The sequence below is a fragment of the Apteryx rowi genome, unplaced genomic scaffold, assembly GCF_003343035.1.
Source record: "Apteryx rowi isolate R43461 unplaced genomic scaffold, aptRow1 scaffold_186, whole genome shotgun sequence".
NCBI classification, from domain to species: Eukaryota; Metazoa; Chordata; class Aves; order Apterygiformes; family Apterygidae; genus Apteryx; species Apteryx rowi.
In genome coordinates this window covers 965082-983254 of record NW_020448152.1, presented here as the reverse complement: position 1 = coordinate 983254, position 18173 = coordinate 965082, and the positions used below count along the sequence as shown (strand labels likewise).

The window sequence follows — 18173 nt, the reverse complement described above, 5'->3', positions numbered from 1 at the left end:
AATTTATTGACTAATCTGAGTTTTAAAGGTGTATTAAATGTTGTAAGAGTGGCAACAATCAGCAAGGAATTGGTATGGCTCAGTCTTTACATCCAAACAGAGTCTAACTAATTTGGTATAAATCCAAAAGCATTCCTAAACCAGGGTGCAACCCATACAAATTTAGATATTTTTCTGGTAACACCCACAAGAAAGAACTGTTAAATGCATTCTGGTACCAAAAATGGAGGCAAGATTCCACTCTCGGCTCTGCCCGGACAGACCTGCTTATTAGTTCCAGTCATGCCAAATGAGTAATGGAAGCTTGCCTGCGGAGCATACCCTTTACCTAGCTTTATTTAATCGTGCTTTTCACTGGAGTTTGAATCTCCTCCTTCCTGTAAGCTATTAATGTTCTCTTTTTTTTTCTTTTTTTTCCCTGTATTTGTTTTCTTAAAAGGAATCCAAGCAAATGGCCAACTCCAAGCAAGTACAGGAAGCAGTCAGTACTGCAGGCCTGGAAAGGAAGTCAAAAAAGAATTTAAGCCATAGATAAGGAGAGCAACAACTTGCTAGTTGCCTAAGTGCCTGTGAAGGGTCATAGAGAATGCTCATATCCCATATGTCCTGTAGATTAGAGGAAAATAATTCCACTTAATGGTTATCACCAAGGCCTTGTCACTCTCACAGGCATAACTTGGTTTGTTTTGAAAATATATACTAAAAAACAGCAGATGTATCACATGTCTGGTAAGCGATATGTGAGCTTCTGTTCCAGTTCCCAGACCCTAGTACCTGGTGGATCCCAAAGAGCACTCCACTTTACTTAGCGCTGTGATAGCTTCTCCTCTCTCATCCCCTCATTCCTGGGTGCGTCATCACTTCAAACACTGGTGAAGTGCAGAGGCAGCTCGAAATAGCTGAGCTATTTCAAGTTCCTGCAGTAGCAGAGAGCTCAAGCTTTCCACAGAGAAGACTGGACACCTCCAACTCCTGGCACAAAGTAGAGAAAAGCTCACTGTTATGGAGGTGGCAACTGGGAATCTAGTGTTGAGCTATATTATGTAAAAAACCCAGTCATCATCTATATTTGTATGGGTCACACCATACACAGTCTTTCATGCTGTGAGGCAATATGCTTGCCTCCATTTTTCAAACAGAAAACTAAAGCACAGAAATATAATACCCATGAGATTCAGTGGCAGTTCGGCACCTAAATATCTGTGGGGTAATGAAATACTTCAGTGACTGTGTCCGAGGTCACACTAAGGCAGAATGGGGAAATAAGCCTTCCCCCGCTCTTTGCCAGTGCCTGAAGTTAAGGGTACACTGGGTTTCTACACATTCATGTCATGGTAAAGTTCTCTTTATAAAAGACTTATTGCTACTGAAGATTACTACAACCACCTAAAATGGTTGTAATGGACAGGACATGTCACCTGCCATGTGACATACACAGCTCTTCTGTTTATATTCATAATGTATCTCCCCCTCAAGCCTTCTAAATTACTCACAAATGGAAACACTTATAAAATGAGACTTTCAGATATGAAAACCGGTAACTCAGTAAATCCAAATGAGGACTGTGGCCTTACTGCATTAAGGAAACTGCAAACTCTGTCCATATCTGTAGCTAGACACAATCTATCTTAATACTTGCTTACACCTTGCTCTTATTCTTCAGGACCATTATTCCAACTTCAGAGATGTTAAATAGTTTTATTATACAGTGACCAATTCTTTGCCTAGTTTCACTTCCCAGGCTTGTATATATAACTAATGGAACATTTCTCTCTAAAAATCCTAATCACAGTCCTGTTTCTAATCTTAAAGGAAAAGCATCTTTACAGACATATAGATGAATAATTACATGACTCAATCTTCCAGCTGAGGAAATTAAAACATTTAATGGACTTATCTTTTATAATAAATCCTATGTTGCTACTTCAACAACAAAAGTGAATGATACGGCAGATGAACTGTTACAACAGAAGCTAGGAAAACACCTCATCTCAGAAAGATTTAAAGGTTTATAATGAACTACTTGTTGTTTTTCTGCATCTCTCCGTGTGTAAGTTTAAAAAACAGTATTCATTCCTTTTCAGGATATTAATATATGGCAATTCCATTTCTATAAGTACATAAATACATACATAAATAATTCAGCTGGCATTAAAATATAAGCTCTCCCAGAAAAACTCTAGTTTTTACCATGACTCTGTATTTTATTAAGACTTTATACAGGAAAATAAATGCAATAGAGGAGAAAAGTATCACTCTTATTCAAAGGCTGGAAAAATATTTGTAGTCATAAGTCACATCTGGTCAAGTATTGGTTGGCTACAGGTATCTTCAAGGAAGTTTCTTTTTAGTGTATTAGGGAAACAGCACTTTATCTAACCTGTCAAACTTCTCAAATAAAAAATGGTTAATTAATAAAAATGTTATATTTCCTAATGAAGGCCCAAATCCTGGCCCTGAACAAAATTTTTCTTATAGTTACATTTTTCAGAGATTGAAAAAAGTTTGGTTTATTTTCCTTTACACAATATCCACACTAAATGAAGAGACAGTTAGCATAATCGCAAATTGACTTGTCCTGTAAAGTCTTGTCCTATGGAGAGGAGTAAAGGAGCAGCACAGAAAAAATACTGTAATATTAGGCATGCAGAAACACCTGTGTCTTTTCAATATGGGTCAAAGTTTGCAACCACTGATCACTAAGCATAGGAAATAGAAGAAAATTTTACAGCTACATAGGTAACATTATCTCATTAACTTGCATAAAAGCGCCAAGTTCAAAAACCGTTATTTTGCCAAAAAGGTTGTCTTGCTGTTTGTTGCATGCTCTACGCAGTCCAAAAATATCTTCTTGATCATATTAACTGTCCTCAAGCTGTTTCATACTGCAGGGAGTATATCCCATTTAGAAGCCTTGTAACAGCACCAGAAATTAAATTTTCAGAAAGCCTCCTAAATATGCCCCGTTTCCAGACTTATGCACTTCACTCTGCCTTGAGAATACCACTAGAAGGAGATGCATGCTTTGCGAAGCTATACACACACTTTTTGTTTTATTGTGTAATTTGGACTGCTACAAAAATTCTCCACAAAGTTTGCTCTTGTGTAGGATACTGGAGGAGGAACACAAGGAATGAATGCATTCTCAGCTGGTAAATCTCTCTTTTTCCTAAGATCACATTTAACATGAACTGCACTGAAACAGCTTTTGTGGCTGGAACCACAGCTTTCCAAAGCAAATGCTGACAGAACTCTTCAGATGCTGAGGATAGTTTTGAATATAAATATTTGTCACAAATAGGTAGCAGGCTGCTTATGCACTTTCTGTTGATGCATGTATTCTAATATTCACTTGAAAAAACAGAATCATCTTGTACAAAAACTGGGAAGTTCCTAATCTAGGCTAACCTGTTTGCATGCAATACATCAACAGCAGAAAAGGAGATATCATACAGGGTACTTTCTAAAAGAGCTGGGCCTCTTTGTGGGGTACCCTCAACTGAGGAGCCTAACAAACGTTTCCACTTCTAGTTGGCATGCTGATCCAATTTTAAAGCTGTACCCCCAGTTGATTCAGCAACAACCAGAAAAGCTAAGAGCCCAGATGGACTTAAGCTGCCAAGTTCTTGATCTCTGATTCTGATATAAATGTATCTAGTAATTTGATGCCCTAATTACAGCTCTTTTTTTAAAAAAAAAAGGCTCGTCAATGCCTATTAAAAGGGAAAGGCAAACTCATTGTTGCAGAGAAATCATCAAAGTTAGAGAGCTGCAAAAAGGGCAAATTATAAACCTAACATCTTCCAACCAATTGACACCTATATATAGAAATGGACATTTTTTATACATTGTTGAGCATGTTTCCTCTACAATGAAATTTCTTAAAAATTTATATATAGCACCTTCTTAAACTTCACATGCAGTGGTGGTATGTGTTTAATGTACAAACAATAAAAATGATTCCTTGCTTACCTCAATGAGTCTGACACTTCTTTCAAGAAATGCAGTTTCATTAAAGTTGATATGAGACATTGAAAACATCAGCAAGTAGAACAATTCAAGTTTCAAACAGTAAGTTGGTGGCAATAAAACATCTGCTAAGACTTTATTTCATAGGACTGTAAAACTTTCACAGGGACACCAAAATAGTACCAGGAGTAGATTTACTGGAGAAGAGAGGGGTCAGGGGATCCTCCACAGTCCAGTGCTGCCACATGATTTCTGCATGCTCTAGACCATCTATTACTGGACGTCCCAGTCTGTACAGCCACACAGGCACCATGAGTAGAGCAGGGCTGCATCCACACAAAAAGAAGTTTTGTCTCAGAATTGTCTCAGGCTGAAGTGTCAGGCTCAAAGGGAGGGGATTAACAGTTTATAGTCTACCTGAGGGCTGGTTACAAGTGGAGTTCCTCAGGGGTCAGGACCTGTCCAGTTTAATATCTTTATCAATGACCTGGAGGAAGAGATGGAATGAGCCCTCAACAGCAAGTCTGCAGATGACACTGATGTCAGAGGTGCAGCTGATACGCTCAAGGGCTGGGCTGCCATTCACAAGGCCCTAGACACCCTGGAGGAACGGGCCAACAGTACCACCGTGAAATTCAACAAGGACAAATGGAAAGCCCTGCACGTGGGTCGGACTATGCCCCTGCACTGGTACAGAATAGACACTGACTGCAGAGAAGCAGCTCTGCTGAAAAGGACATGGGGTGCTACAGGAAGCTAAATGTGAGTCACCAGTGCACCCTGGCACCAATGAAGGCTAACAACATCCTGGCCTCTATCAACAGGAGTACAGCAAATAGGTAGAGGGAAGTGATTTTTCTCCTTTACTAAGCGCTTGTTAGAGGACATGAGGAATACTGTATCCTGTTTTGACATCCCCTCCAGTCCAAGAAAGGCATTGATAAACTTGAGCAAGTTCTGCAGAGGGCCATGAAAATGGCTGCGGCAGATGCCCTATGAGGAGAGACTAAGGGGCTGGGTGTTTTTAGTCCAGAGAAGGCTTAGGCGGGGGCCAAAAGCAGCCTTCCAAAATCTAAAAGGAAGTTATCAAAGATAGAGCCAGGCTCTTTACAGAGGTGCACTGCAGCAAGACAATAAACACTGGTAAAAAAATTGAAACATGGGAGCCTTCCAGCTTGACTTACATAAAAAATTCTTCACTATGATGACAGTCAAATATTGTAACACAACACCCAGATATGATGTGGGATCTCCATCCCTGGAGATTTTCAAGACTGAAATGAACAAAGCCCTGAGCAACCTAGTCTGAATTCAACACTGAGCCTGTCTAGATGACTTCCTGAGGTCCCTTCTAAGCCGGATAATTCTAACTCCAAGGACAGTAAAAGCATGTCTACATTTTATACTGGTGCTTTGTATTATAAACATAAGCTGTTTTACACAGCATGCTATAGAGCTATCTCTGTAGAGATGTAGAGCCATACCAGCTCAGTTTCCAAAAGTTGCAAAGCCAAGTTTGCATATCAGCCAGCTAACTAGCACTGCAAAGTGTTCCTAGGTAAGTGTTTAAAGCTGACTCTTCTATGCTGCTGAGGAATCTCTTTCCTGTCTCTTTGCTTAAACATAGCTCCAAGCTCTCAATTTGCAGTTGTGATTTGTAGAAGACTGCACATGCCATCTAAAGAAGTATCATGTCAAAGCATCTTTACTTGCAGGAAACCATGCTGAATGAAAGCAAGCAGTGGCCTGAAAGATGCAAAACTGGGTGAGTAAAAAAGCCACTGCTCTCAGTTAAACACACTTGGACTCCTTTCTAGTGTTTGCATGGGTACCATCCCTATAGCCTCATAAAGTCACAGCAGAAGCTCTGGCTAAGGAAAGGGAAAAAGAAAAGAAGAAAGGAAAAAAAAAAACAGCTTTATACCAGCTGACTTTAAATGCAGTCTTCACTGAAAGATCTCACATGACTTCCATTTACTGATTTGCCTTTTCTACAGTACTTTTTACTACAGTAAATTAGCTGACATAAGAGTGTGGGTCACAGTTTCTGTCACTGGCTGCTCCTATGCAGACAGAGACAGGTGGTGGTGTTTATTTTCACACGGCTGTGTTTTATGCAGTCAGAATACAAATGATGTGATCTGTTCTTGCTTAAATGAAGTGTTAGGTTTGGAGGAAAGCAGACAAAAGAACTCAGAATCCAACAACTATATACACTATCAATAGTCACCCAATATAACAGAAAGGGGGATTCTAAAAAAAGAAAAAAAACCAAACACATAGGTTGGCTGAAAAAATACAGTATTCTGCCTAATTCTAGGGCTGAGTCAGCTAATTATGGTAGAACTGCATTCTGATGCTCACAGAAAAGAGAGTTTGAATGCAGAGTCCAAGTACTGTTCAGCTGGTGCCAAAACCCACTGCTCTGCCAATTTTTACTGTGAACACAGGATGTGCCTGGCTCAACTCAGTCCATTGCACTGCTAGCTTTGAAAAATAAGTGAATATAATTGTTTTGTTTTAACACAGCCTGAATGTGACTGGGAACTGTTAATATTTTGTGGTAGCAATGTAATGTTGTTTGGCTGCTAGGCAGGAACTGCACCAAGGCCTACTGTACACAGCTAATGGCAAGCAGGAGGTGCTGTTTCCACTCCAACTGTATTCACACATTAACAAAAAAAAAAAAGGAAAATTTAATCTTGACACCTACCAGAACATGTGAAGAGTTTTCACAATCCTGCTGTTAGCCTTCAGAAAGTGTGATAATCACTGTTTCAGTTAAAAACAGTGCAGGCAAAGATTTCACTTTTCTCACCTTTCTGACACATGCAAAATTGTTTACAAGGAAAAAAGTCAGATTATTCCAGGGAATGCAACCAGCCTGTATTGGAACAGAAGTGTTTCTGCCAGGAACATATCGGTCTGCAGAGAAGGGAACCAATGCAAAGAAACTCAGCTTAAAGAACAAACAAATAGACTTTGTAAAGGTTACCAGACCATGCCAACACATCCCTGCATAGATTCTGGTGAGATCTTTGATCATGATGCAAGAAAACATGACTGAAACAGACAAGTAGGGGAAACAGTTTCATTGCTTATTAGGCTAGCAGTGACATTTGACAGCAGTGATTTGTTGCAACTCTTTTTTTTCTTCAGAAGGGTTACCCTCCAACTATTTTCTAGGCCCAAATCTGCCTATCGTGTGAGAAATGTTGTGACTGTAGCCTTAAACAGGGCTACACCTGTTACACATCATTAACACAGTAGAGATTGATGACTATCAGTCAAGAAAACTATTCTGGTTGCATATATGTAAGATAAGAATTTCCAGATAAATGTTAGATATGAGATCTCTCTCTGAGCAGGATAGAATTTGGAGACACTGGGGCAGGATAATACATAATGGCATAACCAACATAATCATTTTCATCTGGAATAGCAAGATGTAAAAACAGTATTGCTAGTTTTCTGCAATTAGTATCTTTCTTGCTTGTAAAACAGTGAAAAATCTTACACTGAAGAAATCAGCTTTCTCACAGAGAAGATGAGGTATTTTTTTAGGTAAATAAAGGTTGTATAGAAAGCTTTCCTAATATAAGTGCAATTTGAGTTTATTTTACATTTTAGAGCAAAAGTTCAGAAAAATTGTTGTATTATATTCCAAAAGCAGTTCATTACTTCAGTCTGAAAGACAAACGGAAAATCTGAGCAACAAAAATTAAGAAACTACTACTGGAAAGGAACTCGAGTCATCAAAATTTAGCCTCTGGCTGTCCAAACAACTGTGTTATACAACCCCATTCACAAGTGTTAACAAGTTTAGCCTAAAGCTAATTAGCTTGTTTGTTCTCATTATTTCTATTTGGTCCTTATTAAAAACAAGCAATGCAGTTTTCCCCTCTCTATTTACCCCCCCCAATAAACGATCTTCAATAAAAAAGGAATAATTAATATCAAAATGACATTATCTAACATAAAAAATCTTGTCTTCTTCCCTTCCCTATGTTCCTAGGTACGTGCAGGTACATATTTCCTGTTTGATAACAAATAATTATTGCAGCAAAATTCCATGACAGTTTCTGAACAACTTGAACCCAAAACATCATCTTGGTATTATTAACATTATTAGGAGCTAGCTACAGTTCACAGGTAAAAAACCATGAATGATGTATTTGCTACACTCTCTTCTGGTCGCTTACTGTATTAAACTTGAATACTACACACTGAATACTCCTGGAGGCATTTCTACTATTCAGGGCTTTTTGAGAAAGACAGTTATAGATACATTAAATTAATATAGTATTAATTAATAAAGACACTCAGGATTCAAATGATCAGAAGGTATCTAATGTGACTTCTGCCTAATCAGAAGAAAATGGCATCAGTGGTTTATTATTTTGGGACTGGACCACTGCTACTAATAGATCAGTTCTTTAAACTTTACTTCTCTTTACTTCAGACCATGTACTCGTGTAACAGATACTTTAATCTCCTTGGATGTGTAAGCACTAACACACAGTATGGCTGAATGTGACATGACATGCAGAGGAGGTTGCAATACATATATATATCAATATATACTGAGCAGTAGTCCCTGCTGAGGAGCAATGAGTGTTATTTTTATGCAAGGTTAAGGAGGATTCATCTGGGTTAGAAAACCAAAGCAGGAAAAGGCTGATAAGTGAACATTATAGCTCTGAGAAAACAGGGCAAGGTCAGAGAACTTAATTTTCCTACTGGTGCAACTGAATGATTCTTCCTCTGCAAGTCATTGATGAAGGACTACCTTTGGCAGACATTTGGCAGAATGTCAAATGGAGTGTGCTGTCTACCTGGTCAGAGGGCTACAGGATTTGTTCTGATGCCCAGCACTCTAGGATCCCAATACTGTGAATGTTACACGTTATCAAAGTGACTCAGAATGACTTATTACCACAGAAGAAAGGAAAGATTAAAAGCCCAGCAGAGAAGACAATGGCCATCCGGAAGGCTGGCCCTTGTTGTTCTCCCTTACTTGCCATTCTGTTCCCTCTTAGCCTCTAGTGATTATACCCAGCTTGACAGGACAGGGAGGAACACACAAGTTCTACTTAAAACTTTGAGGTGGTTCAGTTGCATGAGTCTAATGCATAGGCCCTCAACCTGACAGGGCCCGAGGATATGCCTTTGATGGAAGACTGAGCTGAAACAAATCAATGCACATTAACTTTGTACATTTAGTTTTCCTGAGCACCCTATCATAGACGAGCTCATTCTAACTGCAAGACAGGCAGCACTTGGAAGCACTTGATATGGCCTGACCATACATAACAAGACTAGGGCTGGTACTGGTGCACTCTCAAGCCCCCATGAGTACAACAGGCAGGATGATGTAGTTAACTATGGAGGACTAGGAACCATTAGGAGTCTGAGCGTAAAAGAGACTAACAGAAAAAGCAGATTCAGTAGGCCTAGCTGTCTGTGACTTGATATGCCCTAACTGCCTTGTCTAGTACCTTCCTATCTCACAACAAGCACTTTCCTATTCTTGGCACATCTATACTGAGGATATCTACAGGTGACAGTCGGGATGTCAGATTTCCACTTGCAAGGTTTTTTTGTATTAACTCAGCAGTAAGAAACTGGTCTGATCTGTTTACATTTCTGCCCAGCACTGTAAAAAGGAAGAGATCAGTTGTGTCTAGGAGGCTTTCTAGTGTCTTGAAATTAGCTGGAATCCTGGTCTAAGTGCTGTGTTGGGTCTGTGATAATCTTTTGTGTCACTTCCAATTTGATTCTTTTTACAACTGCCTGTCAGAGTCTGGCTGACAGTTCTGCTGCTAGTTTAAGTACTAAATGTAAAACCATTAGACTCCTAAGTGTCTCTAGATAATATATTGATTTCTATTCCAAACAGTACTTGTTTTTGTTTGTTTAAAAAAAAATCTAATAGCATTAGAATGGCTGAAGAGCTGTATAATACAGATTTCCCCGTAGTTTCTTTTGGGCTTTTCTGAACTCTGAACTACATTGCTTGCCAGTCTGGAGTTCACACTCACATTCTCTAGTCTTTTGACCTCTACCTACACTTCATTCCTATCAGCCATCTGAGCAATTCTGGATCTCTCTGCTACAGCTGTTGATCTGTATTTAGTAAATAATGTCCTATTAATCAGAAACCACATTACTTGGTCATATACCAGAGGAACCATGGTAACAGACCACTTCAGGCCTGTCTGCATCATAGCAGGCAGGAAAACCCACTCCATCAAAGTTGTTAATTTAGATTTGTCCACTATCTCATTCAAGAGTCATAGCCAGGTTAAATCCATCCTTGTAACAGACACATGAACAACAATTGACTGAAGGTGTTCTGCACTACTATCTAGGTTTTAGTAAATATTAGCAATCTGAATAAAAGACTGAAAAGCAATCTAGGCAACTAATACAGTCTAAGCCATATATGTTGGCATGCAGCTTATCTGGTATCTATCTACACTCCAGCAAACAGAAATAACCTTATATTACTTAAAATGGAAACACAAGACACAAGTAACCACACTGATCACAGCTCCACCCAGACATCTGATGAGAAATAAGCTCTATGGGAAACCATACACTGCATAAAGCAAAACTGTTCACAAATATAACTATTGACATATGTAAAATTCAACATGGTAACATCTTTCATATTTGAACACATACAAGGTTTGTTGTTTTTTCTGTTCCAAAAACATGCACTTAGTGCCAACAGACTGTTTCCAGAATCACTTCATATCCAACATCCTATACCCCATCTGAAGTTACATTCACAATCTTGCCATAGTTATGACGCCTCAACAAGTCAAACGGAAAGGGATTATCATGCTTGGGATGTCTGCACAAGTTGCTGGGATGGTGCCAAATGTCACTGTCTCCCACTCTCTCCACTGTCTCTTTAACTTTTTGAAGCATCTTTCTAGTACTTCAGATTCCCTGTTCTCTGTTTCCCTGCTAATATCACCACAGAGCTCCTGATTCGTTACAGGCCAAAAGGAATTAAAAGAACTTACCTGCATTCATAAATTTCTGCTCTCTCCAGCAGCACCATTCACCTTATGGTCTATTATTCAATTTCCGATATGCTTTGAGGCCCAGTACAGCATATTGCTTTTGCCAGCATTCGGCCAGAGCCGTAGGTCAGCTGCTAGCATGATAACAACCACTGTGTCTCACTCTAAAGAGGTCCAGATTATCCTGCTACTTTATACTCATATAGTAGCAACAACTAATAATAGCAGAGAAAATTAAAAGGAAAGTCAAGTGTAGATGAGCCTCTTCAAGTGACATGGAATTCTCTAAAATGGAGAGCACATATTCAGACAGGGTACAAGAGCTACCTAGGAAATAAACAGGAATAAAATCAATGTCTTCATTGTTTTTAAAGTATAACAGAGGTTTCAATGTAATAAAGTGATCTGATTTCTTACAGCAATTAGTATCAGCTTCACCGAATGTGCACTTTCAGTTTTGGAATCCTGAAACACGGGGAGAAAAAATTCAAATATTTTCTACAAAAGTAGCATTTCAGGTAATAACTGCTGATTGGAGATCTCACTGTAAGGAATACTTTTAGTTTTTATTCTAGAGAAAAAAATGAAATGCAATGCTATTTCAAAGTCTTGAGCGTTCATCCTGTGGAATATGCACTGGAAGGCACTTAGTATTGTGAGAAAGATATCTTATCGTTAATGGCTAACGTCTTGTGGGTAATCCTGCAGCACAGTGCCTTTATCTGACAGGACAGGACTGCACTCATGGATGACTTGCAGCAAGATTACCCTAGCATGGTTGCTAGGCGGCAAATGTAGTGCCTAGAAAACATTTGATGCTGACAGCTACTGTAAACTGTTTTGTAGGGAACAGCCTTACCACTGCATTAATTCTACTGCAACAACGGATTTTCTAAAATAAAGCTATTCAAAACAAAAACATTGTAAAAATCAAATTTACATTGAACTTTTGACATATACAACTTAACCCATATTTATTACAAGAAAAAGATATAAAAATAGAATTCTATAAAAGCTGAGTTAACTGTTCTGCTCCTTGTCCACAGATCAAAGGCCTGAATCACAGGCCCTCAGAACTCTGCCTTCCCTGAACTTTGGGGGGAGCTGGCACTGCTTGAGTAAAGCTTCTAGCTGATGCAATGAGGATGTAAAATTTGACTTGCAAAACAGTCAAGCACAAACATACATTTCTTGTGCACCATTTACCATACAGAGTTAACACCTTGAATTCCTTTGTCTTCAAACCCCCTCTACCCCCAGGATTTGCATGTGCGGGTTACTACAGCACAGCAGCTCCCTCTCCCTAGAGTCACACCCTGAACTACAGTGGCCTTGCAGCTTTCTGACTTCCTTCAAGTGATGTGGTCCTCTATACAGTGACCTGTGCATCAGCCGCTACCACTAACCTCCCTTTAAACCGCTCCCCAAAGTCCCTCCTACCCCTATCTAACCTGGTTACAGAACACAAGCGATAGTTATCACGTAATAAAAGTCATATGGGAGTAAAGGGAAGAGCAGACAGGCACGGAAAGACTAAGTTGTGGGAATTAAAAGAAAGAAGAATGAAGGCCTTTGCACAAACAGTGGCAGAACAGCCAGTGGCTCAGCTTCTAGTATAGTGAGTAATTGCTGATATTCAGGAAATTAATCTGCATATCTTCATTGTAACTAAAATAGTTAATCATAATCATACCATTGTGTTTAACAGTCTTTCCTACTAATAGATAAAATAGCTACCTCATATAAGAAATATTGCCTATGTTAAATTTTCTGATTGTTCTCAGGCAATATTCCTGTCTCGTGTTTCACAGGTTGTGGATTGCTTTACAATTGGATTTTTTTATACCCAGAAGGAAGAAGGAGATACTCAGTAAAACTATGCAGGCCATGAAGACCAAACTCCTGCTGATCTTATCATACCCATTTTTGCAGTCCTTCACTTTCACACTAAGAAACAAGTCAGAAGCTGATTGCAGGCTGGTTCTCCTACAAAAAAAGGGATTGCCTTGTCAGAGTAAAAGCATAATCTGGGCTGCACTGTTGATGACAGAAGATACTAGGAAGGTGCCAGGTTTATCAAGAAGGGGTAAAGGCTGCTACTACAAGAACATAAAATATATGGTCTTCTTCCAAGGATGATGGAAAGGAACTAAAATAAAAACTTACGGGCTCTGCCTCCAGTCTTGGAACAGGGAATAGCTTTGTTGCATATGTCTTTGTGGTTAAATTAAACTGAAGAAAATGCTGAAAGACTCTCCTGCTCACAGACCTGGTTTCCAAATGTATATGGAAGAATATATTTTTCAATATAACACAGTTACCTGTAGTATCAAGCTAACACTGTTCTTGCAAAGTGAAAAGTTTATTACACTCACGGATCTTTCAGTTAGGAATCTGTCACCTCTCATATCTACTACAGACATTTCCTGCAGCCTAACTACAAAGCAGTATTTTATTTCCCTAAAACCCATATGATGTCATATTTAAAATAATTTTTTGATTCAGAGTAATAGCCTGGAATGATGGCAAACTGTCTATATACACCAAGATATAGTGAGTGAGTCTGAGATGGTGGCCTCCTCTTGGTAGGCTTCATACATCTGACATAAAGCTTTATGAATAACTGCTGCAGAAAGGAAATGCCGAAGTACAAATGTCTTTGTACCTTGTTTATCAGCCTTAAGATGCAAAACCAGACTCCAAAGCATGGGACAAAGATGCTCCAACATAGCAAAAGACAAGAAGTTTCTCTTTCTGCATATTTTGAGGCACTAGAATCTAAACGAACAGGAGGTAGCTGTGTGGTAGCAAAACAAAGATGAGGCTTTTCTGTGTCAATGAGATGTATAGCACTGTTTTCACCTTTTTAATTATCCTCTGTGTAATTACATACATTGCTCTTTCAAGTCAGAAGGCAAGGCATGCAAGCAGAAACACTTCTTGTCCCCACTTAGATTCTATGCCAAAAAGGGCTTCAACCTTCTGAAGCCTGCAGCTAAGCTTATGCTCAAATGGGTTTTAAACAATCCTTTCTTCCTGGCTGTTTTAAGTATGATTCACAGTCTGTTATTATCATGAAGAACCACTTACAACACTAAATAGAATACAAGAATTAAAAATTGCCTTTACTGCTGTGACATAAGAACTATCTTCTGAGAACTTTAAGTAAATACGGTGGGTATTCCTGAAGGTGGAATTAATGCTGAAGAGAATTGATTTTACTACTCAGATATATAGTGAGTCTATTCTCATACCAATCTTAAAAATCCTTTTATACTTTAAATCATAACAAAATGAGAGTAAGATACAGTGTGGACATGGGACTACAAATACAAATAAAAATACAAATGGATATTCAAGACTGCAAAGGATAACCAGTGATCTTATTTTGTAATGACTATACTGATCACTAGCAAAAATAAAACAACAGACATGCTCATTCTCATATTCTCAGGAACATCAATTGCCTTCACTCACCAGTCACTGAATAGCAAACACCCTGCAGAACCTAAAATCTTGATATTAGTTGAACCTGTGACAATCTCATTATCCTTCTTTCTTTCCTAGAAAACTGTCAGTTCCTTCACTACTCAGCTTTTAGCCTCGGAGTTTATTCACTTGCTATCTCCTGCACTAAAGCTGCAATAACAACATGTCACTGAATAGCTTTAGCTTTGCAGACATGAAAAAAAATGTCCCCAGTTTAGTGGACAAGCCACAGCAAAAACAGCCAACTTTTTAATATACTGAAGAGGCCAACCAATACGTTGTGTATTAAACAGCAGAATGGTTAAAAACAACAACAAACCTGGAACTTTCAGCCACAGTAAGAGCTGTGGGGAGCCCAGCCTCATTAGTGACTGATTATAAAAAGCAGCAGATGCTTTCTCAGGCACAGCAATATGGGAAACTGGTAGGTTTTCATAGCAGAAGGGTGCAAGAACACAGTCTGCCCTGGTGAAGGAAACAAGTCTAACTGTAGTATTACTCTGTGAGTTTTGTATTTGAAAATTAAACAGTGATCTGAACAGACTCTTCATATACTTTTATTTCTTTCCAGGTACAGAGCTGGATTCCATTCCCTTCTGACAGGTGAAATAAAGGATAAAAATTACCTGCCCAAGCTCCTGGAGGGATTCAGGTTTGGTCCCCTTTTCTTCTTGATACATGTGATTTACTGTAATCACAAGCATGCTCTCCAGTGGCCTGTAAATAAAGGTGTAAGTTGTCACTTATATCTCCTTGAATAGAGATAGTTGCATTTTGACCTCTTTAAGAAACCCTTATAGGCTTAAAGACACATGAGAAAATGCTCTATGGAATAGTCTGTCTCCCTTTTGTACTTTCTAGAGCGCAAAAACGATTGCTAAAGACATTTTGCACCAAAGAGAGCTACAAAATGTCAGAAAATTGAACAGGTACCATAGATCCAGTGAAAGCACATCTGTTGCCTTTCCAAGAGGGAATGGAGGAAGTAAGAGTGTTTTATTTTGCCAGCTACCACTTCAGAAGTAACACAATGTCTGTCCCTAATTAAAGGAACAAGCACTGACAGCAGCCATTCAAAATCCAATAGCTAAAGGAAATACAAAGAATATACGTAGAGAGTGTAACCAACGGAAGGAAACTCTGAAAGAAGTAGGTTTAAAATGTCTATGTTAACTATCTGAAGTTGAGAGACATGATATGAATTTGCAACAGTAGAAACAATTTATCTCTAACAAAATAAAATACAGGTAAATCTTAATCTAATCATGAATTTCTCTAACAGTGGTATAGTCCCTGAAGAGAAACAAAAGAATTCCTATAATTAGTAACACTTAAAATCAGCATTGCTAGAAACAATGTTAGGGGTAAGATTAGCTCTAGCAAAAAGATCAGGTTGACTGTGACAATGATTATAGCTGGCACTGGAATTCTTCTGTATATAATTCGCAGTGAGGTCAATAAGTATATGTAATGGTTTAAATTGTTGAGTGCTGTGATATCAAAGTGTCAAAGCAGGAGGGTATGCTTTAAATGATGGTATAAAATTCAGAAAATTGTTCAATCTGTTTGCATAAGATATGAATATTGAAAATATTTCATCTTATAGACAAATTTTTAATATTGTTTGCTGGGAAGAGAAAACTATTTCCTACACTAGCAGGCTGTGTGTTCATAGTTTTTAATTACTTGTGCATAGGTAAGGCACAATAGTAAATGAACTAGAGGAAACTCAGTTTCTCATTACTAGCACAGCTGAAGAGCATGCTACTTGATTGCCTTAACTGAGTCTGCCAGTATGCTTCACAAGTTCCCTGTAAAATATTAAATGGGGTTCTTTGTGCTCTCCAGCTGTGAGGATCAGCGGTTCCTAGAGCCCTGTCCTAGCTATAAACCTTGAGCATTAATTGGGGAGAGGTGGAGTGACAAAGTAAGAGGAGAAGGTTTTAAGCAGTTCTGAAGGATTAATAGCCCTGTACTTTCGTCATAGCAGACTGGAAATTTCTCATGCTATAATTCTGCACAGATCAAGCAGCCCATTAGCAAAGATAAGAAACTGATGTGAATGAATCTGCTTTGTTCTCTGTGTGATTTACTAAATTTGGGTTACAAATCACTAAAAAAAGTCCTTCAAGGACAAAAAGTTTTCAAATTATGCTAAAAGAGATTGCTGGGCTTCTCTTAAGGCTTAGAGCTGTACTATTAGTGGATGCCTTTTACCAGTCAGCTCTACCATAATTGCATTCACAACTTTTGTACAAAAGGGCATGACCTTTCTCACTAAAGTGGATGTCTTTTTATTAGGATACTCATATCATACAGTGAAGTGTACATTTGTCATTACGTACATAAAACAGGCATCTCCGCAGAGATTCAAGTATCTAAACGGGATTTAAACATCTTATTAAAGCACTGCCCCCAGAGCCTACCTCTGCGTCTGTTCACCTGACAGAAAGATTAGTTACTGTCATGGCCAACGCTGCTCTGTCAGACCAGCCAGACCATTAGTTATTAACAGCGTAAGTAAACCCCTGTCAGTGCTTGGTCTTGTGCTTTCTTTTAAAAAACAAAACTACGAGGAGGCATGCTTAGGGCAGTCTGTACAAGATAGCTTCTCTGCTAATGCTCCGGACTGGCTAATTAGGATTTGGGAGCAGTCCAGCATTACCATCCAGACCATAATTTTAGGAAGGCCTACTAAGACACCAAACTGTGTGAGTGAACCTGTAGAGCTTTCCGGCAAAAATGTCTCAGGACAGGTATGAAAATGAGTAGAGATCAGGTGTTGGCTGTATCCATCTGGGTACTGGGCAATATTTAGCTTGTCATTGAATGAGAATGGAAAGGGGACAACACACTCATGACTGTCACAAGCCCATAGTGGACAGAGTGTTAATACTGGGAACAATTACTTTTCCTTACTAGAAAACTGCGCATGATATTAGACCTGGATCTGAATACTGTAAAACAGGTGGTTGGGTAGGCACAAAGTGCACGATAACTTTTGAACTCCTGTCAGAGTCTATTCCCTCAAAGCTTCCTTTGCTGGAAAACTCTTAAGACTTTAAAGGATTCTCAAACAAGTTGAGATGGGTTTTGCCAGCAACTGTTAAACCACGGCAGAGAAGTGAATACCCCCCATTGTCATCTCGCTCTGACGTCATAAGGATCACTTCAGCAGAAGGCTGGAGAAACCCTATTTGGGGCAATTTCCTGATGTAGTTACACCATTACTACGTCCCCATAGGGTGATTCAGTAAATATAGTGGAGATAATGGGAATGAGGTCATACCGAACAGGCTTGGGAAGGGATGACCTCTGCGAGAATCAGCGAGGCCCCTAAGGCTGCCTGGGCTGGGCTCCGGTGCGGCGAGCCGAGGAAGAGGGCCTGGGCCCGGCCAGCGGCTGTCGGCGCAGAACTAGCGCGGCGGCGCCCCTGGGCTCTGCTGCAGAGGCCTCGGTGCAGCCCGGCGCGCCGCTGCCAGGGGGGTCGCGGCAGCGCCGCTTCCCGGCTCTGACAGAGCGGGTTGCGCACACGCGGCGCAGCCGGGAGCGCTGGGGCTCGGGGCCCTCGGCCTCGGCGGCTCCGCGGGGCTGCTCATTTTACCTCAGCTTCGCCCCCTCGGGGCTGGGCAGCCTCCGCCCGCCGCCGCCAACGTCCCGCCGCCCGCCTCGCGCGGCCCC

The 18173-nt window shown here is 39.7% G+C and overlaps 1 protein-coding gene across 2 annotated transcripts in view; it reads right to left on the bottom strand.

Moving 5' to 3' along the window:
• Positions 1-18074, bottom strand: part of LITAF (lipopolysaccharide induced TNF factor) — a 102569-nt gene extending 84495 nt beyond the window's left edge. The window contains exons 1-2 of one of the 2 annotated variants that reach the window (XM_026061843.1): positions 17782-18074; positions 15119-15209 (exon numbers count right to left, since the gene is read on the bottom strand). In XM_026061843.1, the coding sequence (XP_025917628.1) occupies positions 15119-15196 (78 nt within the window). In that variant the 5' untranslated portion in view covers positions 15197-15209; positions 17782-18074. Of the gene's footprint in view, positions 1-774; positions 872-15118; positions 15210-17781 lie in introns of those variants that run through there. The other variant, XM_026061841.1, reaches the window with a different exon arrangement.
• Between the last annotated feature and the right edge of the window lie 99 nt (positions 18075-18173).